The sequence below is a fragment of the Dermacentor variabilis genome, chromosome 3 (assembly GCF_050947875.1).
Source record: "Dermacentor variabilis isolate Ectoservices chromosome 3, ASM5094787v1, whole genome shotgun sequence".
Lineage (NCBI taxonomy): Eukaryota > Metazoa > Arthropoda > Arachnida > Ixodida > Ixodidae > Dermacentor > Dermacentor variabilis.
In genome coordinates, this window is record NC_134570.1 from 166,430,791 (window position 1) to 166,454,750 (window position 23,960).

The window sequence follows — 23,960 nt, forward strand, 5'->3', positions numbered from 1 at the left end:
AAGGTTGTCACGGCGAGAACGGTCTTCCAGCTCGTCCAACCGAGAAGTTATTGCTGCAGTTTGGTCTCGCACAGCTTCATCGACTACTCTCGGTAGATCAACACCATTCTGATTTGCTTCATATGATTCCACCAGGGATTCAACTGTTGCGAGCCTACTGGCTAAGCTGGAAACTTTTTCCTCAAGTTTTTGCTGATTAGCTCGGACCTCTGATAGCATCCCTATTACCTCGGTATGGCGTGCGTCACTTTTAGCCGACAAGGCCGCAATGGCGTCTAGGTGAGGCCATCGGCATCTATTGCCGATGGCCTCACCCCACCTCGGCGTTCGCAGCTTCTGCGCATCTTAGAAGAATTTCGTTCTTCTTTGGTGTCGGGCAACCTTCCCTTGGCCGGGCGTCTGCTGTCACGCACCATATTGACACTGGCTCCCAACCGCCATTGCGGCAACGACCATATCGCGTCTCTGCCACAGAACGTCGTGTGCTTAATGAGCAAGTGGACGATATGCCTCGCCGCGAAGTGATCCGACCCTCGAACAGTCCATGGGCATCCCCTGTCGTCCTTGTTACGAAAAAAGACGGCTCGGTACGGTTCTTTGTACACTATCGGCGCCTGAACAAGATCACTCGCAAAGATGTATACCCGCTGCGGCGAATCGATGACGCCATCGATAGCCTACACGTAGCAGAATTCTTTTAATCTCTAGATTTACGCTCCGGCTATTGGCAAATACCCATGGCTGACGTCGATAGGCCGAAGACAGCCTTTGTCACACCCGGCGGCTTATACGAATTTAACGTCATGCCGTTTGGACTTTGTAATGCACCAGCAACCTTTGAACGCATGATGAACACAGTTCTCCGCGGTCTGAAGTGGCACACGTGCTTATGTTATCTCGACGACGTTGTTGTTTTTGCCTCTGACTTCACCACGCACCTTCAACGCCTACGGCGTGTTTTGACGTGCTTAGCAAACGCTGGCCTCCAATTGAACCTAAAGAATTGCCTATTTGCAGCGCGGCAGCTCACGATTCTAGGTTACGTCGTCTCGAAGGATGGAATCGGCCCCGATCCAGACAAACTTCGTGCCGTAGCTGAATTTCCTAAACCGACGTCCGTCAAAGAACTGCGCAGTTTTCTAGGTTTGTGTTCCTACTTCAGGCGCTTCATTCGCAATTTCGCCGCCGTCATATCGCCCCTGACGAAGCTCCTTGGCAGCAACGGGCCTCTCCATTCGTGGTCGTCCGAGTGCGACGAGGCGTTCACTAAGCTCCGTCATTTGCTGACGTCTCCTCCCATTTTGCGCCACTACGACCCAACGGCACCTATTGAGGTACACACACATGCCAGCGGTGTTGGCCTCGGCGCTGTCCTACCGCAGCGCAAAGAAGGGTTTCCAGAATATGTTGTGGCATATGCAAGCCGTATGCTTACTAAAGCCGAGATCAATTACACCGTCACGGAAAAAGAATGCCTGGCGATCATCTGGGCGCTTACCAAGTTCCGGCCCTATTTGCATGGTCTACAATTTGATGTCGTCACGGACCACCATGCACTATGCTGGCTGTCGTCATTGAAGGATCCCTCAGGCAGTCTCACCCGCTGGGCGCTTCGCTTAGAGGATTACGATATCCGCGTACTGTACCGCAACGGACGCCAGCACGCTGATGCTGACGCCCTCTCACGTTCTCCCTTGCCAGTCGACAATCCTTGCTGCGCAATATCCCAGCTTGACGTTTCTTCCGTCGACATTGGGACCATCGCTTCTGAGCAGCGCAAGGACCCCTGGATTGCCTCCATCATAGACTGCCTTGCTGATCCGTAATCGCAGCCAACCATTCGTGCATTGCGCCGTCAAGCTCGCCATTTCGCCATTCGAGACGACCTGCTTCACCGACGCAATTACACCTCTGACGGCCGCCAGTGGTTATTAGTTGTACCTCGAAGCCTGCGTTCTGAAATCTGCGCATCGTTCCACTCTGATCCACAGTGTGCTCACTCGGGACTTTTCAAAACCTACCAGCGCCTCCGACGACGCTACTACTGGCGGGGAATGTACAACTACATTCAAAAGTTCGTTCGCTCATGCCCCGACTGCCAGCGCCGAAAATCTTCACCCCACCACTCGCCAGCTGGTCTGCAGCCTCTACCCTGCCCTACCCGGCCGTTCGGGTGCGCTGGCATCGATTTGTATAGGCCACTTCCCCTGACGTCGTCTGGTAACCGCTGGGCCATTGTGGCAGTAGATCACCTTACACGATACGCTGAAACCGACGCTCTCCCAGCAGCTACAGCGCGCGATGCTTATCATTCCTGCTTCGCCGATTCATCCTGCGGCATGGTCCACCTCAAGAACTGCTCAGGGATCGCGGACGTGTCTTCCTGTCGGAAGTAGTTGAAGCGATTCTCAAAGAGTGCCACGTTGTTCATCGTACGACTACGGCGTACCACCCTCAAACGAATGGCCTCACAGAACGCTTCAACCGTACGCTCGGCGACACGCTTTCAATGTACGTTGCCTCCGACCACACGAACTGGGACGCCGTTCGTCACCTACGCGTATAATACCGCTACGCAGAGCACCAATGGATTTTCACCCTATTTCTTGCTGTATGATCGACACCCTTCGCACACCATTGACACCATTCTGCCATACTGGCCGGATGCATCCGAGTGCGTGCCAATTTCTGCCACGGTCAGACATGCAGAAGAGTGCCGCGACCTCGCACGGGCCTTTACTTCCGCTGATCAAGAGCGCCAGAGGAGCACTCGCGGTGACGCCACTGCCACGGTCGCCTTCGATCCGGGAGCGCTCGTGTGGCTCTCAATTCCTTTAACTGCCCCTGGCCTCTCATCAAAACTGTTCCCTAAGTATGAAGGCCCTTATCGTGTTCTGGACGCGCATCTCCTGTGAACCATGTCATAGAACCAGTTGAGCCATCTTCAGACATGCGCCGCCGTGGACGAGACATTGTCCATGTCGACCGTTTAAAGCCTTACTACGACCCGCTCATCGTGACGAGCTGTTAGGTCGCCGGACGGCTTCCTTCTCGCTCCCGTGGGGTGATTGTAGCGAAGAGAGACGCTAGTGGGTTCAGCGCTACTGGCTCTAAACGGTAGTGGGTCGAGCGCTCCTGCTCAGCAACGGCTCTCGTGCTTGGAAGCTGTGACTGCCCTGCCCGTCGACGTTGCGCTGCTCCGAGCTCTGCCTAAGAAACACCTTTAGAATATATATATATATATATATATATATATATATATGCGCTTCGCCTCAGTGTATTTAGTCGTTCTAGAGAGCGCGAAAGAGGCGGAACAACGACAGAACGAAGCGAGGAACAGACAACACGCTCAAGAGACGCCAGAAGAACGCGAGGCACGACTCGAGAAGCGTCGTAACGAAGCTGCGGCTAGAAGAAGTCGTGCCACTTCCCCGAGTGACTCTTCAACTGCGGAAGAGACCGCTTTGAGTTCTCGAGAGCATCGGAATGAGACGCTGCGTAGACGTCACCTAGTCGTTACCTGAACAGTGCGTCTTGTCGTGTCTACACAATAGAGCTAAACCAAATGCTTAACCACAAGCTAACACCACAAGCGTAGCCATGCAGCTCTTGCTTTCGCAATTCAACTAGGTTTAACCACAGCTAAACCACAGGCAATTTTATTCTCACGCTTGTGCCACACCTTCCTCCTCCGCTTTCTTCGTCCCGCCCTCTTGGATATCGCCATCATTCATTTCCTGTTAGGCTCCGCGTTCGTTTGCATTCTTCGTTGTGCTTGCTCGCTTGGTTACGAGGGACAACGCCGATGCTCGCCCCTGGAACGGGTGCCTAAAACCTGGGCTCTAAAAAGGCCATAGCGAAGTAATTCTCTGTATTTATTTATTTTATTTATTTGTAAATAATGCGGCGTAATAAGCGCTATAGCAGGAGTGGGTTAACAGTGAAATATTATACACAGAAAAGTACGTTACAACGGTGAGGGTGATGTGCTAGGATCGTCCGTCTTGGATGGCCGATGCAAAACTTCGGGGTGTTGGCACGCCTTGAAGGCAGGCAAATTTCAGAACAGACAGTCTTAGAATGCCGACATGAACTGTCGTCGCACCGAAAGTCAGTCAAGGCTTTGTTGACCTTTTTGGGCGGCAGTGGCTTATTAGAAATACTATAATGATGCCCTCCCGTCCCCTTCTTTTCTTTCATGCGTTTCTTTTTGTCCTCGCTCTCCTTCCGCCTTTACTTCCCCTTTCCTTCCCCTAGTGCAGGGTAGCAAACTGATGTTTTTAACTCTGGTTAACCTCCCTGCCTTTCTCTGATATGCATTTCTGTCTCCCTCCGGGGTGAGCATGAGCGAATAGACCCAGGTAAGGAATTCCACTTTTCTATGGAACTAGCAAAAAAAGCTAAATTTAAACATATTAGTGGCGTGCAAAGTAGGGCATCAAGTTCAAGTTGTGATGTCGTCTCGTCGATGACTCTGGCGCGAGTAGTGTAGTTGTTTTTTGAAAATGTAACAGAATAATTCACGATGCTGTGATGTCGGAAATCTTTCCATCGGTTTACATTTTGATCACATCCGATCACTTGTGACGTGAGATCAACAAGTTACACGTAGCACCCATCGCAGTGGCCGGCGCGATTTGTCGGCTTGAAACAGGCACACCCACCTACAAGTTACATGGCGCGTGATACGCGTTGCGTTCAGCCGCACGGACAGTCATGAGTAGCCATGGCTGGGATAGAGGAGGAGCCGGCCACTCACTTGTTCTCTCCCCCACTCTACCGCGCTTAGATCACATGCCCTCTGCAGTGGGCACGCGGTATAAACAGCGCTCATCAAATCACCATTCTTTGCAGCTCATCTTTATACAGTTTCCCTCACACCCAAATCAAACGGCATGCGGGGTGAGATATTTTCGCAATTAGACTTCATGCAGAAATTTGGCAGGAGCGTCCATATGACAGCTATCACAATAAGTTTCGAGCTCCATTAGATCCCTTTAGTTTTCCCGCGCATGCCCCACATGCTGCACGGAGAGCCCCAACGAACAAAAAAGAACTGTATTACCCAATGTCTCAGCAGCGAAACAGTTTATGCATCTTGGTAGAGGTGGCACTCAACGGTCAAAAGTTTTGCAGCGTTCTCGCTTACGTAACAGAATATAAGCATTTCATTTTTCTGTGCATTTTTTCTGTGTCTGTGCAGCAGCGAATGTTTAGATAAGTGCGTCAAATAGTAATGCTATAGTTGTTACTGCCAGTATTCCTTAATTTTAAGTCCTTTGCGCACTACGAAGGAAGGTTAGTAGGATGGATGTTTTCTTACACGGGAAATTTTGTGCATAATTTCATAAAATTAAAAGCTGTTTTTTAGCTCCCCGTGTGGGTCTGTTGTATCCGTGAATGCTATCTTCGTATTTTATGGTTATTTAAAAAAAGTGACAGAACTTTGGAATTGAGACATCCAACTCAGCCATTACTTTCTTCCGTATCTGAGAGCATATAGTCACATTAATTATCAATTTGACATTCTCTATAGTTACGCACACTGCGCAGTGCAATAGCTGTATCCATGCAGTATACTTTGTTGTGTAAGTGCTCTACGAACCTGTAAGCTCCGACATGAATTTTAACGCCAGCATTCTTCTTTACATGTTCGGCACACACATAATTAGCGGCCAAGTTTTCCACGGAAGTTCGAAGAGCCGTGAGTACTTTCCTGAGGGACTGCATCAAACTGTTGAGTTGCATGAGTCCTATGCCGAATGCGGACGCCATTCGCCAGGTGAGCCCGATTTTATACTGACCCGTAGATACCGCCTAATATTTTTTCGTGTACATTACTTCTGGCGGGGAAATTAAATAATTGTCGTTTCTTCACAGCATCCGAAATCCAAACTCTTAGTATTTGAGAGAAAGCCTTTTAGAGACCATTTTAGCCTTTTACAAAACGCGCATAAGATATTGTCTCATTTGGGGATGGTCACATGACAAACACCCACTGACGACACGTTTGTTTACGAGCGCGCAAAGCTGCGCATGCTCTGTGTCTACCCTTGCAAATAGTTTACATCAATTTTCATTTTCTTTAGTCGTCCTGGTCACTCGTTTTCTAGCCGTGTCTTCAATGCGATGTGCCTCAGAACAAGCCTCAGAACAAGTGCTGTACAAACCACCAGTTCGACCCATGTGCAACATATTTATTTCGGAGCCACTAATGTCATGCTCCGTTCTACGCCGACTTCGACGTAGATGTTTCAAATTTCATCTGTTATATTGAATCACGTGACACATTTTGCAAAACGAACGTCAAAAATTATAGAAATACAATTGCTTCTACAGAATGACTCGTGCTAATAACCTTCTTCGTGTGCAGCAGTGCTTTACAAACTGCAAAAAAAAAATATATATATATATATTCGTGCTATAGGAGCTGCTTGCAAACTATTTATTGAAATTGATCAGGTACTTTAGATTGTGTTTATTACCTGGAGCACCTATTTGTCAATACTATTAAATTTATTGCCACTGTGCACACATCTTTCCAGCTCGATATCTGATTTTTTGTCTGCAGCTAGTGCTCGAAATTGCTAAACAAGTTGTATAGGCTTTGTGACCGCAGCACAGGACCTACGCGAACAAGTGGGTATGACACGAGACCGTCGTTAACCGATGACGCAGTAAAAGAAAGTAATCGTTTTTGTCTATCCTATGTTAGACAGCCCAGATAAACGCACACCAGGTGGGTGACAAATTCCTCCTCTTGCGACGTCTATTGTTGGCCATGTGTTTCCAAGATTTATCGCTCAGCAGAAATGGCATCACGGAAGTTACCTAGAGGCAGCGCGTTCATTTTTAGTTGGGAGCCCCATATTCAAATTCTACCCGTGTCAGGTGATTCGTCATTTTGCTGCCGAATTTAATTCTCCGGCTTCATCGTCCGCAGTGTAGCGGATCGACGTGGTGTTCAATTGTTAAGATTTATGTCCGAAAACGGCCCTTGCACCATTATATACCAATTAATACAGTCCTCACCACGCTCCCTACCAGAATCAGTCGTGCCAGAGCTGTTCAATAGCGTGCACAAATCCTTCAGCGCATAAAAGTGCAAAATAGGATTAATCGGTTAGAGTTACAGACCGCAACAAGACTGCAACAGACTAGCAAAAATTTCGCCAGAACCAGCGTCACGATGACTGACAACGGTAGTGCGTTGAGCACTGAATTGTTACATAGACACAACGCCTATTGTCACCTCCGAGACGAGTTACGTATGAGGCATGTACTGCAGCGAGACTCCTTTTTCCCGCTTCCTTAGGAACACTGCGCCATCCAGCGGGGCTACCGCGAAGTCTCCATGTAGCCTCGGAAATTCACAGCGCGCCAGTGCGTGCAAACCCTTAGAAAGTAGTCATGCGGCAGCCGGGTTCCTATGTCACGCATCTTTCTTGACATGCTGCGCTATCTAGTGGCGCAGACGAGAACCCCACTCGTCATGCTGCCATCCCGACTGCCATATTATCTAATGGGGATGCTCCTGACTAATACCCCTGTCACATGGACGCGGCTAAAGTCCTTTTAACTCCTTTCAACCAAGGACGTCTTTATCTCAAGGGAGATGCGCGCCGTCACACGGCAGTCCTTTAGCAAAGGAAGTTCCTAGCGAAAGGAGATGGAAGATCTTCCTTGCAGACTGAAGGGAGTACTCTTGTTCCCAGCGTGCTTTAATATCGAGTCAGGAAATCACCCTCATTTTTATTACTTACGCTTTTACCAGCAATTAAAACTGTTTTTATTGCATATAATATAGTATTTTAGCCCTGAAAAAGACATTTTAATTGAGCAGCTACATTCGACTCTCGAACCGGGTGTTCTCGGCATGGCTGGTGCATTTGCCCTGACTGCGCCATTTTTTTTTTGTTGTTTTGGTCAACGCGATCGTACGTCTTGCGCATGCGGAATGAGTGATTCACCTCTTTCCCAAGACTTTTTAGCAATATATAATGTGTTTCTTTCATGACTGCGTACGAGGTGAGCAGCGCCTAATGGGCCCCCAGCGGCGGCTTTCAAAAGCTTGCTTATGGGCCGTGTGACACGGAGCTAACTCCTTTGAGGTGAAACTCCCTTGCGGTCCTTTACGGGAAGGAAGTTTGAAGCCGAGCTGCCCGTGTGACACGGGTATACAAGCGGCGTGATTTTGACATCACCGCTCGGAAGACCCCGCGCTTAGCCATCGAAATTTCGGTCCAAGTAGCATGACGCCATCAAGCAAAATGCAGAGGCCTGTTACCTGGGAGGCGTCGCACATACCCAGTGCGTTCATAGTGGAGCTGGCTAAAGCATTGGCGGGAAAGGCGTTCATCGAAAGTGGCACATACCCGGTGGTGCATTCACGGCCCAGCCTGCTAAAGTTTCGTGTTGCTGTCCTTGAAGAACCCTTGTTACATGGGTTCGACACCGCCAATTATGGAATAATTTTAAGCCATACTTTTCGTCATTGTAGAGCGGCACATTCCCAGTGACACATACATACTTACCCAAGATGGCGTTAAACACATTCATTGAAGAGCGGCATACACCTACGTAGGTACGTACGTACCTGGCACGTACCATTGACCCAAGTTGGCATCAATGAGGTCCATTGAAGACTAGCATAGACCGAGGGGCACATGGGCAGAGTTTGAAGCCGGAGTGAAAGAGATTTTTCGAGCAGCATATACAGCGACTTGTGTCGGTGTGAAAGAGGCTCCTCGAAGAGCGGAACACATGTACACGTTGCCACATTAGTTATTGATACGTGTTATTCTTGAAATATAAAGAGTCACCACTACTCTTCTTGGGGATTCCGTAGAAACCTGTACGGTGATGTTCCTCGGAACAGTATAAATCATTCAACCAGCATAGCTAGTTCCTGAGAGAAACAGGACGTGAAATTGCAGCACAAGTTTGCCCTAAAGTAGTCGTAATCGTTCTGCTTGTTCTCGCAAATTACGTGCGTTAAGAAACGATACTTATTAATCGATGTTTCTTTTCTAATGCATCCATTATAGTATTGAGATCTCTATTGCTTTTTTTTAAGCATACTTGTTTATGTTTGTAAAAAACACCTTAGATTTCAGAAGTTCCCTTAATTTTAACCAGTAACCTCCCTTTTCAATTTTATTTGCAGCTTCACGTGCCTTCTTTCTCATAAATTGCTTCCTGTTCGTTTCCCCGGAGAACTGATATCCTTTCTTAGCTACTTTTGCGCGCATGTGCCGAAATGTTTCGTCTTGAAAGGCTTTAAATTCTCAAAACAGCGCACTTTTGAACCATTTTCCTTCAGTCGCTTTGCATTTGCTACCCAAGAATGTTTTGTTCACCGATAAATGAAACGAATCCGTGCAGGATTTACACGGTCCGTACGTGTTCAAAGTCCGTCTATGACCTCAATGTCGTATTCACGCAATCCAGTGAGTCTAAGCGATACCCTAAGTTATTCATAGCGGTCAACGAGTTTACCCCATATTTCTCGGTTATTCTGTGCACTTTGAAACTGTGCTGTCACCTGAACTGATCCTGTGTATTAAGCTCTTGCTTCATAAGCTTCACTTCTTGATTTGCACTTGACTCCTCCAGCTTTACCAAACGCGCCTTAAAGGGCCACTGACGCGTAGACGCGCAGGGTAGTAGACGCGTAGGGTACAGCTAAAGTTAATCATTCGCACCACAATTTTTGTGAAACTCCTCATATTAAGAGAGTTACGGACGATTACAAGTTACCCTCCTCCACAGCCATGCATTTTCCCCTCAACTCGTTCGCAGAGTGATCGAGGCCAAGCTCCGCCTTCACTGGCTCTGCGTCATGATGGCACGTCGTGTCGTCCACTTCCGGTTCTCTAAGAGCGAGCGCGCGAAGCCTCTCCAAACTCTCTGCCAGCTTGCTTGGCAGTCGACCCCAAGCAAGAGCTATCAAAGCAGCGTGCGTTGCGAGCATTCTGTCGCAGCGTCGAACGTGTCTGGTATTCCAGTAACCACAGGCAAGCTGGGCGTTTCGGCATATGGCTGGACGCATAAACTCAAAGTGATGAACGAACTTTAGCGTAGACGTACGTGAGCGGCCTGATTGGTCTGCACGGTCCAGCCAACTTGCTGGCGCAGAGCTTAAAGGACCCCTGAAACGATTCGGACAAATTTTGTAGACGCGTAGGGTACAGTTTAAGTAGAACATTCGCACCACACTTTAGGTGAAGCGTTACGTATTAATGGAGCTACAAGCGATTACATTGTACCCTCCTCCCTAGCCATTCTTTTCCTCCGCAACTCGTTCCTCCAGGGATGGGGCCAAGATCAGCCTTCACTGGTTCTGCGTCACGACGCGACGTCACATCGTCCACTTCCGGTCGTTTTGGAGACCGCCTCCGCCCGCGCGGAAAGTCTCCGCTAGCGGCTTGGCCGTCAACCTCAAGCGAGAGCTATCGAAGCAGCGTGAGTTACGAGCATTCTGTCGTAGCGCGGAACGTGTCTGGTATTCCGGTAATCACACACTACCAGAACGTTTCGACGGAACGGTGAAGGCATAAACTCTAGCTGATGAAGGAACCTTAGCGTAGACGTACGTGAGATGCTTGATCGGTCTCCACGGTCCAGCAACCCGTTGGCGCAGAGCTTAACTTGCCAAAGAAAGAGTTAATATTGCTCTAACCGAGTGTAAAACATTTTAAACATTTACAAAAACAACGTGTTAACGATTACACTCCTGCGGAAAATTTACACCAGCAGCAAAGAATACATTTTGTTACTGCTACAGTCGGCGGTTGAGCTCTATGCCACGAGGTGGCTGCACCGTGCAGACCATTCACATTTGCGCTTCTGTTCATCCCCTGAAACGACACGCAAGGAAACACAGCCAGGCCCTGTCCCTTTGCGCTTGCGTTGACCCTAATACCGGACTCGCGAAACGCTATTGCGTTAGTAATCTCCCGGAGTAAAGTGACGGCCGCAATCGCGGAAATCCTGGCGCCCATCGGATAGCGGCTGTCCAATGCGCTGCAGCCTGTACGCTCGTCTACTGGCTTGCAGAAGGACACAATGTCGCAGCTTGACATATTGCTAGTCGCTACGTTTGCAGTACACTACGCAAAAAAGTCGAATCATAGCGCTCGAAAAAAGACCGACCGACACTAACTGTTGAGCTCTCGTCAAATACGGAGCACGTTGTAACGCAAGCAGACGACACTTGCAGTGTACCGGAAGTGCTTAAGTGTACTGAAAAATTATTCTTGTGCATTCTCCTTATGTTATTTTCTTTTTATAAAAACAAATTAACTATCATTCCAATATTACGAGCATCATTTGTTTACCATAAAGTTGGACAAATTATCGATCACGCGCCCTGGTCAGCCAATAAGGTAGCTCGCCCCACGTGCGTCGTATGGGTGATTTACGTCATATGGGTATTTATTTATTTATTTATTTATTTCGAGTACCTGCAGCGCCCGAAGGCATTATTGCAGGGGGGAATGTACAGTGTACATAAGCTCGACAAAATACAGCAACTGGTCAACCAAAAAATAACACAACAATATAAAAATTCACGCCACCAAATGCTCAGCAGAAATGCTCTGAACGATGCTTCAGTGTGACAATCAGCAATTTCCTGCGGTAGCTGATTCCACTGTGATATTGTGTGTGGAAAAAATGAATGCTTGAAGACGTTTGTTCTACAAATGAGTTCTCTTATTTTTAAATAGTGGTCACTTCTGTGAGATAAGAAATGAGGAGGTAAAAGGTAAGTTTCTCTATCTATTTTAACCAGGCCGAAATAAATTTTAAAAAGCATTTCCAACCTCATGTTTTTTCTGCGTGTGCTTAATAATTCCCAGCCCAAGCTATCCTTAAGTGCTGTAATACTAGAAGTAAAGTCATAGTTATTGCAGACAAAACGGGCTGCGCGGTTTTGTACATGCTCGAGCATATTAGACAGAGTTTTGGTTTGCGGGTCCCAGGCCATACAGGCATACTCTAATATGGGTCTTACGTTCGAAAAATAAAGTAGTTCTTTAATTTTGGGAGGAGCTAGCCGGAAGTTGCGTTTAACAAAATTTAGCATTTTACAGGCTTTCGCTGTAACATATTCAGCGTGCTTAGTCCAAGTTAAATTCGATGAGAAATAAACGCCAAGATACTTATACTGAGTTACTCGCAATAGCTGGACATTGTCTACTGTATAGTGAAATAGATGTGGATTTTGTTTACGTGTAAAGGACACGTACTGACACTTACAGGGGTTTAAAGACATTTGCCACCTAACACACCAGCGTGTTATACAGTCCAAATCGCGTTGCAAACACTCGTGGTCAGTGGCAGACCTAATGCAGTGATAAATCACACAATCATCCGCATACAGACGCACTTTGCATGACACAACCTGAGCAATGTCATTAATGTAGGCCAAAAACAACAATGGCCCTAAAACAGATCCCTGGGGAACTCCCGATGTAACATCAACATAATCAGATTGTGAGCCATTAACTACAACACGTTGCATGCGTTCTTGTAGATAACATTTAATCCAATCAAGCAATGAAGGAGAGATACCGAGAGATGATAGCTTATACAACAGTAAAACATGGGGAACAGAATCAAATGCCTTTTTAAAATCTAGAAATATACAGTCAGTCTGTATACCGAGATCGAATGAATGAAAAAGATCGTGGCTGAATTCTAGGAGCTGGGTCGAACAAGAACGACCAGACCTAAAACCATGCTGATATTTGTTAAAAAAAATTATTGTTTTCTAGATGTTTTATTACGGAACTGTATACGATGTGCTCCAGTGTTTTACTACACACACTGGTTAGAGAAATTGGCCTGTAGTTGGAGACAATATTTTTTGGGCCACTTTTATGGATTGGTACCACGTTTGCAACTTTCCACTCCTTAGGTAAACAAGAAGTACTTAACGATTTCTCAAAAATAATAACCAGATAGTGGGCAATTGTCTCAGAACAAGTCTTTAACACATAAGAAGGTATACCATCAGGACCACTTGCAGAAGAGACATTTATATTGCCAAGTAACTTAAGTATACCACCATGTGTCACGACAAGTTCCGGCATAGGTTCAAACACATTGTCGGGAATAGGCGGTAATTCATTCTGGCAGGGAGTTGTGAAAGATGATTGGAAATAAAGATTGAAGCAAGAAGCTTTATCGACATCATTAGTAAGAAGTACACTACCGTTTTTTAAGTTCGGGATGCCAACTGATTCTTTGCTAATCGTTTTTAAACACTTCCACATTTCTTTCGGGTTATTTTGTAACTTTGGGCCCAATGCTAAAAAGTATTCTTCCTTAGCAACCTTGTTTTTTACTTTTATATCTTTTCCAAGGGTTTTTAGCAATACAAATACAGAAGGGTTACGCTGCTTTCTATAAGCATTCAGAAGGCGATGTCTCTTTTTAATCAATTGCTTGACTTCCCGAGTTACCCAAGGCTTATCACTACGATTTTTTGCAGACAAATGTTTCCATGGAACATGTGTGTCAACCAGGTGCTTTAGTGTGGAGGAAAATGTATCCCATAGGGTATTGCAATCTGCGGACTGAGCTAAATGACTGAATTCCTGCAGGAATATAGCAAGATTAGACAATGAAACATAATTGCCTTTCTCAAAAAAGTATACCTTCCTTGGGTGATCATGTGCACATGAGAAGGGGACAGTCTGCACATGCGCCACAATGCAGTCATGGTCACTAATACCGGGAATTACGGCGTTATCAGACACAAGCAATGGCTGGTTTGAAAAAAGCAGATCTAAGATAGAAGAGCTATTCGGACCATACCTAGTAGGTTCAGTAACAAACTGATAAATGTCATTGGTAACTATTGCCTCGCGGAATGCTATAGACAGAGCGGAAGAATTAGCAAGGACAGGCTTATAGCGAACCCACCTCACGTCAGGCATGTTGAAATCACCGCCAACAATATAGTCATTATTTATTGTAGAAAGAAACTCGGATAGGGTTGTGAAGGTCTCAGGCGATGTGGAAGCGGGGGAACGGTAAAAGGAGCCAACTGTCAGTAATTGCCCAGTTTCAAATCGGATATTGCACCAAACTGACTCGGGACAATCAGTTCAGATTAACACGGGAGATGATTGCAAGCACGAGTCAACAAGTAGAAAGACACCACCGCCATGCGCATTGCGATCGGAACGGTAGACGTGAAAACCAGGCGGAAATACTTCGGAACTACCAACAGCTTCGTCGAGCCAAGACTCCGTACCTATAATCACGTGGGGTTTTACTGAAGAGGTCAGAGTAGCGAATTCATCAGTTTTGTTTTTTACACTTCTGCAATTCACGACTAAAATGGTAAGCTCTGAAATTGGATGAGCGGGACGTCCCGTGCGCACACATTGCTTTGAGGACTTATTGTTCGGGTACCGCCCCTTCTGCTACTTTTTCAATTCAACAACAATATCCTGAGTTCCATCATAAACATAGCACTTCTTATCAATGAGTAGCTTATCGTATCGAAGTTTGAAAGAGCAATTCAATGTTTTTGCATAACTTACAAGTTTAGATCGCGCAAGCCTGACGTCAGGGCTGAGATCCTCACGGATCGCAAAGTTAGTACCCTTGAGCCTGATACCACGAGATAGGATACGTTCCTTATCCTTGAAGTTAAACTTTATAATGATAGGTCTGTTTTTGCTTCCTTGGGATTTACCAAGCCGATGAGCACGCTCTACACTTTCTGGGGTAACCTGTTCATCCAGTTGCGTTTCGAAGAAAGACAGTACTTCTTCCTCCGATACAGACCATGTCTCCTCGGTTGAATCATCCAGGCCAAAAATAATGAGGTTGTTTCTTCTGGATCTGTTGCTCTCGCTATCAAGTGACGCCCTAAGCTTCATCATATCATGACGAAGGGCGTCGAGAGCGCACGGAGCTGAAGCTGCATTGAGCGTATCAATCTGTTTGAGAGAACGCATATCAGTTTCCAGAAGATTCACCCTGCTAAGAAGGGCCTGGACTGACGTATTCAGCACATTTTGTTGTTCTTTAACAACTTGTATTTCTTGAAGAAACCTCGCCTGATTCGTTTCCAAGCTTTTAACAACTTCAAAAATTTCCGTGATTTTGGCACTGTCAGAACCTGTAGGTGCAGCATTGGTTCTAGGGCCAGGGTTACTCTCGATATCTCCCGAGAGCATTAACAGAACATTCCATACAGCATCAATAGCAGAAACCAACCCTACAAGGCACTTTCGCAAAACATATAGAAAGTTGGTGGGGCACGACACCGCTACTGTACAACGATTAGAACTACGATAACATTTAGCAGGTTGTAAGTAACTGACCTGTGCGTAGAACGGGTGTGAGAACATAGCCAGAGCAATGTCGTGCCCCGGACGCTCAGCTGACAAGTGCTGCTTATATATCCGCCCCTCGGATCGCGTGACGCTGGAAGGCTTTGGTTGCCAGGTGAGAGCAGATGTCGCAGTCAGTCTTGGATGCTGGCACGGAATTGGCTGGGAGAGGTGAAACTCAGCCGGAACATCGTCATCGATGAAGCTCGTCGAAGGCCGCACCAGTGGCAAGGGAATGCCCGGCGTAGCGAAGCCCCCGAAGGAAGCTTTCAGGAGGGACAGCGCCAAGACCTGTGCGTAGAGCGGGTGTGAGAATATAGCCAGAGCAATGTCGTGCCCCGGACGCTCAGCTGACAAGTGCTGCTTATATATCCGCCCCTCGGATCGCGTGACGCTGGAAGGCTTTGGTTGCCAGGTGAGAGCAGATGTCGCAGTCAGTCTTGGATGCTGGCACGGAATTGGCTGGGAGAGGTGAAACTCAGCCGGAACATCGTCATCGATGAAGCTCGTCGAAGGCCGCACCAGTGGCAAGGGAATGCCCGGCGTAGCGAAGCCCCCGAAGGAAGCTTTCAGGAGGGACAGCGCCAAGACCTGTGCGTAGAACGGGTGTGAGAACATAGCCAGAGCAATGTCGTGCCCCGGGCGGCTTAAAATTCTGCCGAGCAGTGTGCTGCAATTGACAGCGATGTGCATTTTTAAAACCTTATAATAAATTACACGCTTTACGCGGAGCACTTAGATGCGTCAATTAATGATCAGAAGGACCTACTCTTACGACTCAGTACGTTTGTAGAAAATAATTAATATTGTTCCAGGGTCCCTTTAATGTTCTCGATTTGATGATCCTGTTATCAGGCATCCTAATGAACCCACCGTATTTTGGCGAGAGCGTTTCAACTGATTTTTGATACCATGAAATTTGTTTTCCGTGCCAATCAACACTTCTATTTGGTCAGTCAATGGTAGCAACTGCCTAAATGTTTTGCTGATAGATGCAAATTTATTGTCCGCATTCAAATGTCTCCTTTTATCACCATTAACATTCCGCACACTTCACTTTCTACATAATATGTGCAGAGAACACCTGGTATTGCAACACATGCCCAAATAATGTTTGGCCTACCCTGCGGCGCAATCGCACTTTTCACGGCATCACTGTCCCGCTGTAGACAAAGACGCCATGGGCGGCATGCTCATCGCTAACCAGCAGCTGTGTTTCTTTTAATGCGCACTCTATATATATATGAACCTGTGTGACGCAGGCATCAGCGACAATGTTTAAAATATATACGGGGTAGGTAGGAGCCTCTAATAACTATTGTTATCAATACTGCTTTTAATCGCTACCCAATTTCAGAATTGTATAATGAGAGTTAATTGTTCGTGAAGCTTTTCATCCAAGTGAGCTCATACAAACCAGTTAGTGGTAACGTGCATCCGTTCCGAATAAGAGCTCAGCGTAGTAACTACGGTACGTTCTCGCGAAGCCAGTCATTCTATGCCTATCAGATGCTGCGACCTAGCTCCGCGACGCATTCCTCACCTTACGATACCTACCAATTTTTAGGCGCTTACACACGTCTTCGACGCCCAGACTTCTATACTAAGGTTGTTAGAACTAAATTGTACCTATTCTTGCTAGTGTTGGCGATCGATGTCAGTGCGGTGAGTGAGACAAGGTAGCTAATGGGGTTATATTCTTGTTGAACTTCTTCCTTCATATAAAGAGAGAACATCTTTCTTTAGGTTTTCCGGAATTTTTAAAGATAGCCTTTGGCAGATAGCATAATTCTTGTCGAAGAGGCGGGCATTACTAGCATGAGACATCGATACAGATATTCCACAAATTAACAAAAAGTCACTCCTGAAGTTCCTAATTTTTTACTTTATGGCATATATTACAATTTACGAATTGTAACCAATAAATTAGCAATACGTATCCCCTTTAAGAATGTCCAGGATGACACTAGTTTCGAGATATTATTTCCCACAGTATTGAACGAAATGCATAAGTGTTCTAGTTATTTTTGTGCTGGAATGCATAAAAGAGCGTAAAAAAGCGGCACAGTGCATTTTTATCGTGATTTTAATGGCGCATATGTCCAAACTGGTGCCATTCGGAAAATTCATTCCAAATAGGTACGCCTTGCATGATCACCGTCACAAAATCTTAAATTACTGTATTTGGCTTAATGTAAATATTTCGTAAGTGAATCAGTTAATGTTGTTAATTAGCGGAATACATGTTTCTATTTCTCGTGCAAGTACTGTCCGTCTCCCTGAATAAGCCAGCTCGAGGTCTAAAATCATGTTATCTGCAAGACGCGATTTTTAAAAATTCTTGAAAACTTAGAATGATCCCTCCATATATACCTCTCTTGCTGCGGATGACTATGAGCTTCGCCCTCTTATTTCCGACGTATATTAATCTGACTAATCTCACTGATTTCTTGTATGTCATCGACTAGTTTGAGCAAGCCGCAAATAGTCAGGAAACTGCCGTTGTTACGTAAGAAATGCAATGAATTGCACACGCACATTAGTGAATAACGTACTCGCAGTAAGTGACTGAAATGCCTCCGTCACCTGGCGACGCGCATAGTTAAATCTCTCAAGCTTAGAACTGCTTTCAGATCACATCTTCTGTATATTCCTCTGAACAAAACAAATAAATCATGAAATTGAATTGCGAGAAACAATAATAAAACTGAAATCCATTTCTGAACAAGCCGTGTGATGTCGCATTGGTATGCGGCCATTACCTACGCTAGTGGGCACATTGATTGAACAACGGCAACATCTAATTTCTGTCTAGTAATCTAAGCGCGAAATGATCTGGCTCAATGTTTGTGGCTTTATTCCCTTTTAAGTACTTCAGAAGGCATGACGACTTTTGTTAACGGCGGTTAAGTGTGTTTCTTAAGCATGGGGTAAGTGTTAAGCAGGAATAGGTGTGGTTACATGGAGGTAAAGAGAGTAGAGTGGTTAGGTTAGGTTAGGACTACCAGCACAGGAGCAGGACTGCCAGACGCAACTTGATACTTCGTCTGTTCAGAGTTCATTGGGGAGAGGTTTGCCACGACGGTGGGAGCGAAGGCTTCAGAAAGGGCGTGTGGCCAGTGTGTAACACTGCACGTGCGGTATGGTGGCGCCATCTCTTGAGCCTTCTTTTAAGAATGACAGCTGATCCAAGCTTTTTTCTCCATTGTAAATCACAGATAATAATGTGTTCATGCCTGTGTCGCAAAAGCCGGTCTAGCAAGCCTTACATTGTATATCGCTTTTTCAACTTTATCAGAAGCCATATTGTGCGCATGCGCTGTAGCTGCAGCTGTTTAACAGTAAGCCTTTCATTCCTTGTTTTGGTTTTTCAGTACGTTGCTATATCCTGTGGGGCCTTGAACAACTGCTCTACTTTACTACAAAGTGAAGCTATGGAGGTACGAATTCTCTTCCTTACAAGAGAACGCAGCAGTGCACGCATGGGTTCCGTTCTGAATATTCATGTCCAGCGTGTACGGTGCGCGACATTGTCGTGAATTCTGTATGCCTATGAAAGAAAGTGCGATACAGAAATTTACGCAAACTTGCAGCGTAACAGCTAGGAAAGCACCGTTTAAGATGGAATACGAAAAAGAGAGAGGGAGAAAAGAAACGACCTCGAAACGTCTAACGTAACAGTACGTCGCCTGTTGCTTCTTGGAACATAAATTCTAAAGTGATGCGAGAGCTGCGCGCTGGTAAACTACGATGTCGTCTGCGTGAAAAATGACCCTTTATCCACCTATGTTTTCGAGGATATTTTATAAAAGTACGCAGCAAGCCTATGCCTTCCGTGGTTTAAGCAGTGGTAGCATTTGAATTCTTATGGACACCACAGAACACGCCTTATAAAACCATTGTTTCAGCTCTCATGATCAGTGACCTCTGGTTGCAGAGAAATTTCCATAAAATGGTGTAGTTGTTTACTTGGCAGTTTTTATCATGCTCTATGTTCACCCCCCGCCCCCCTCCTTGTAACCTTAGGTTAATGAGGTCTAGGATTGCTCTCAATTGGAAGAGAGGAGAACAAAAGTATTCCAGAAAAAACAAGCCTACGTATACGCAGTAAAGGTAAAAGCAGACAAATTCAGGCTGGTGCTCACAAAGAAATATACAGCTAAAGACCAGAAACATGAAAATAGCAGAGAAATCATGCATGGAAGCTTAGCTAGTCTGATTTCAGAAGCAGCAATTGAAGCTCGAAATAAGGCACCAAGGCAGCCAGTAGTTATTCTCTCCCAAGTAACAAAGGACTTTCTGAAGAAGCGACAAAACATGAAGTGTCTGACACAAGATATAAGATAGAATTTCGTGACTATCAAAACTGATCAACAAGAAGATAGTGAGGCAAACTCGAAATAATAACGGAGGAAAGATTGGGATAACAGTAGAAATGGCCACATCATGAAATCAGTGTGGAAATTGGCATAGGACAGGGAAAGATGTATGTAGTGAGATATGCAGAGCAATAACGTAAGCAATTTTTATGACATAGTAAGAGGAACAGAAAATTTCTAACTGGCCTGCACAGTACCAAGAGATGCCACGCAACCTAGGTTTGTAGTGATGAAGAGGATACAGAAACTCCTTCTATAACTAGCCATAACTAGCCATGGTGTTAAAAGGGACTTGTCAGATATGTCCCGAGGAAAAGCCGCAGGATAAGATAGTATTACGTTCGATTTAATCAAGGATTGAGTAGATGTTATGCTTGAAATGCTTGCCGCTTTTTATATCCCATGCCAAAAAAATTTAAATGTACCAGTGAGCTGACAGAATGCAAACAATATACAAACCCATAAGGAGGGACACGTTAAAGAATAGAAGACTTATATGTCCATTTGCTTGCTGTTAGTGTTCTGTAAAATGCACGAGTACAATTTCCATTAGAATGAACGCAATAATTCATTTTAATCCACCAAGTGAACAGGCTGGCTTGAGGAAGACATACGTATTCTGCAATGCGACAATCCATGTTATCAATCGGGTAACTGACAAATGTTTGCAGTACAATCAACCTCTCTCTATGGCTCTCATAGATTAGGAAAATCTCTTTGATTCAGTCGAGACACCAGCAATCATGGAGACATTGCATAATGAAGGAGTACAGGAGGCCTACGTGAATATTTTGGGAAATACCCTCAAAGATACCACATCTACTTTAATTTCCAACAATAAAAATAGAAGTCAGCTAGGATCTGCAGCACCAACTCTGGGCCTTTCAGCGAGCCGAGGAAGCCGCCAAGGGCCAACAACCCTTGGCCGAATCACAGGCGGGGTCTAGGCCCACCCCACCTTACCGCAGAGCACTCAATAAAGTTATTTGAATGAAGAAAAATAGAAAATTACTATAAATATGGCTCAGGCAAGAAGACAGAATTTCTGCAATGCTATTTAGTGCATGCTTATAAGAAGTACTAAAGCTCTTAGATTGGTGAGCATTAGGAATGAGGTTCAACGGCGAACATCTTAACAATCTTCAGTTTGCAGATGACTTTGCCGTGTTCAGCCCCACTTGAAATGAATTGCAAGAACTTAATGAAGACCTCAACCAAAAGAAGTGTAAGAGTGTGGTTGAAGATCATTATTCAGAAGACAAAGGTAATGTTCAATAGCCTGACAAAGGAGCCAGTATTCATAATCGCGAGCAAGCCTATCGAGTCTGTAGAGGAATACGTTTATCTAGGTGGGCGAGTTACAGGGGACCGTGATTACAGGAAGGCAATTTCTTGAAGAATAAAATTGAATTAGAGTGGATATGGCTGGCATTGCAAAATACTGATTGGAAAAATACCACTGTCCTTGAAAAGAAAAATCTTAAATCATTGTATTCTACCAGGGCTAACACATAAGCAGAATATTGTAGTTGAATCTCTAAAAGATCTGACTCCGAAAAGAGTGATGGGACGAAAAATGGTAGGCCTAGCGTTAAGGGACAGAAAAAGAGCGGCGTGCATCGGAGATTAAACGGCGATAGCCGATATTATAGTTTACATTAAGAGAAAAGGATGAAACTGGACCGGTCGTGCAATGCATAGGACAGATAACCGGTGGATTATTTGAGTTGCAGAGCGGGTCCGAAGGTAAGGTAAGTGCAATCGAGGAAGGCAGAAAATTATGTGGGGTCATGAATTTAGGAACTTTGTAAGCGCTAATTGAAATTAGCTAGCACAAGACAGGGGCAATTGTGGATAGCCGTAAGAGGCCTTTTTCATGCTGTGTAGATAAAAATAAACTGATGAATATAGTGATGATAATAAGCACAGACATGAGTGCAAGCTGACGCAATAAACATAAAAAAAGACACCAGAACTTAACATCGCGAACCCTCTTTCGCATCAAAATATGCTATCGAATACCGGGATTGACACAATTGTAACTTCTTCACAGCTACGCGCCTGGGTTTCAGGGGTTACCTTGCGTACTGTCGTTTAACAAAGTTTCGTTTCTATACTTCGTATCTCTTTTGCGATTTCACACACGCTGCGATGTGATGACGCGGTCTCCACACACCTTGAGTCCTCTATTTCATATGTTCTAAGTCGTTGAAGGCTGCCTATATTGCAATAAAAGAATGCACGACTGATGGTGCGAGAAAGATTATGGGGTTTTACGCGACGAAACCACGATATGAATATGCGGCAAGCCGTAGTGAGGGACTGTGGATTAATTTAGGTCACCTGAGGTCCTTTACGGTGCACTCACTGCGGCCAGTATTCGATTTCGCAGCCTCGCGCTTAGCAGCGCAGTGCCCAAGCCGCTATGTCACCTCGGCGGACGGCGGTGCGATCGAAGCTCTGTACGAGCAAACCAGCCCAATTCTCTAGTGCTTTGGGCAGGATCGCATGCAGTCTTTTTTGTGTATGTATGTGTGTGCTGACCACTATCTGAAAAGTGTGGTGCGTGAGTCAGGGGAAACTTCTCCCATTCTTCCCTCCTGACAGATAGCGCTTTGCAACGATACCTTAGACTGCTCTACTTTTGGAATATGCCGAAATTTTTTGATTGCACTCCCTTCGGGATACCACAATTCTAGATTACGCTGGCTTCGAGGTTGGCGTACATTTTTAGACAGCACCGCCGTATAGATCCTCCCATACTTTTGTTCAGGCGGATACCTACAAAGTTCGTGAGGTACACCTGAAGCGCTGTCGCATTAGAAGCAGCAATCGATCATTGAAGGAGGGATTGATTTCCCCCTTATAAAGAGTGTTTTAGGGGTAGCTAATTGGTGACCTAAAAGCATGTACATAATCATAATCAACATTTTTGTTCTAGGTTCTTTGGCCTTGCTGGAAACAAGTTGCTGGTGAGGTTTTTGTAAGTGTACAGCTTATTGGCCGTATTCAGTTCCATTGGTAGCATGCTGTCCAGACTTCCACGTCATGAGCACAAGTATACTTAAAGAGATGCAAAGGTTCCGGGTGGACTTGCACACTCTTTGGAAGAAGTTTAGAACAGTGGTGTGTTTGTCGGACCCAGTTGTTGCTGGTATTCATTACTTGCGATATTCTGGGAACCTTGTATACTGGACATCCCGCCCCGTCTTAACATTCTAATTAAATATGCAAAAGAAGAAAAAGAAACGCGGAAGGAGAGAACAAGAATTTCGGAAAAACTTATATGATGTCACGTGGTAGTGATGGTTGGGGACGCAGCAAGAAAACTGTGAATGACGAAACTAACTTTATTGGGCGAACCTGTGCCCAGAAAAAACAGGCTACACTCAACGCTGAGCGAAAACGGCGAACACAGTCCGCGATCATCGAAAATCTGATCAGCGAGTCAAGCGCGTCGGCTTTTATGGGTCAGTCGTCGAATGTTCCAGAGCAATCGTTGGGACCAGCGTGCCTTCCACAAAGTTCTACGCCATTCGCGTCGCGCATGCATACAATCAGATTACACAAGGTTCGGCGACAACAGACAGCGGATAGAAGCATCGATAACATTCTAGAAAGTTCCGATACATGTAGACGTGTCCTGCGGTGAGCGATAACATTTCTTAGACGGTAAAAGCGCTCACCCGTATAAGGTAAACGAGTTCACGTGTCAATAATGAAACGCTTACGCACTAACCGTGTACACGTTACATACATGCATTCTTCAAACTTACAAGAACTTGCGTAAATCATACGTAGGGAAGTCCTAGCGCATGAGCTAACCGCAGAATACTCATGAGATTGAATTGAGACGAGAGAAAGATTCTGGTAGTATCCATCTTGCGATTATTGTCGACATTGATGCTATTAGCATTGAGGCAACCTAGCGAAGCACCGTATAGCCGCTGCCAAATGGCGTGATGTTTGAGGTGTGCGTGCAGCTAGGCTCCTCTGTAGCGCTTCCTTCTGGATTCGCTGTGGCTTATAGCACTGCGGCCACGAAGTCTGCGCATGGCACGTGTGTAGATACATATTCAGTTTAGGTTGTATAAAAGTTAATCTGCCGTGGGTTCAGTGCCGCGTTGTTAAAAAAAAGCTTAAAAGTTAACTTTGTTTTTGTCATTGAAGTGGCACATACTCATTGAATCAAGTAGCTAGTGCCAAAGAAATTCATTGAAGAGTT

The 23,960-nt window shown here is 45.5% G+C and overlaps 1 protein-coding gene across 1 annotated transcript in view; it reads left to right on the top strand.

Annotated features, from left to right (window-relative positions):
• LOC142574888 (uncharacterized) overlaps positions 1-22,760 on the top strand; it is an 81,079-nt gene extending 58,319 nt beyond the window's left edge. The window contains exons 2-4 of the mRNA XM_075683886.1: positions 5,673-5,782; positions 18,731-18,796; positions 22,677-22,760. Of these exons, the coding sequence (XP_075540001.1) occupies positions 5,673-5,782; positions 18,731-18,796; positions 22,677-22,760 (260 nt within the window). The remainder of the gene's footprint in view (positions 1-5,672; positions 5,783-18,730; positions 18,797-22,676) is intronic.
• Positions 22,761-23,960: the final 1,200 nt, after the last annotated feature.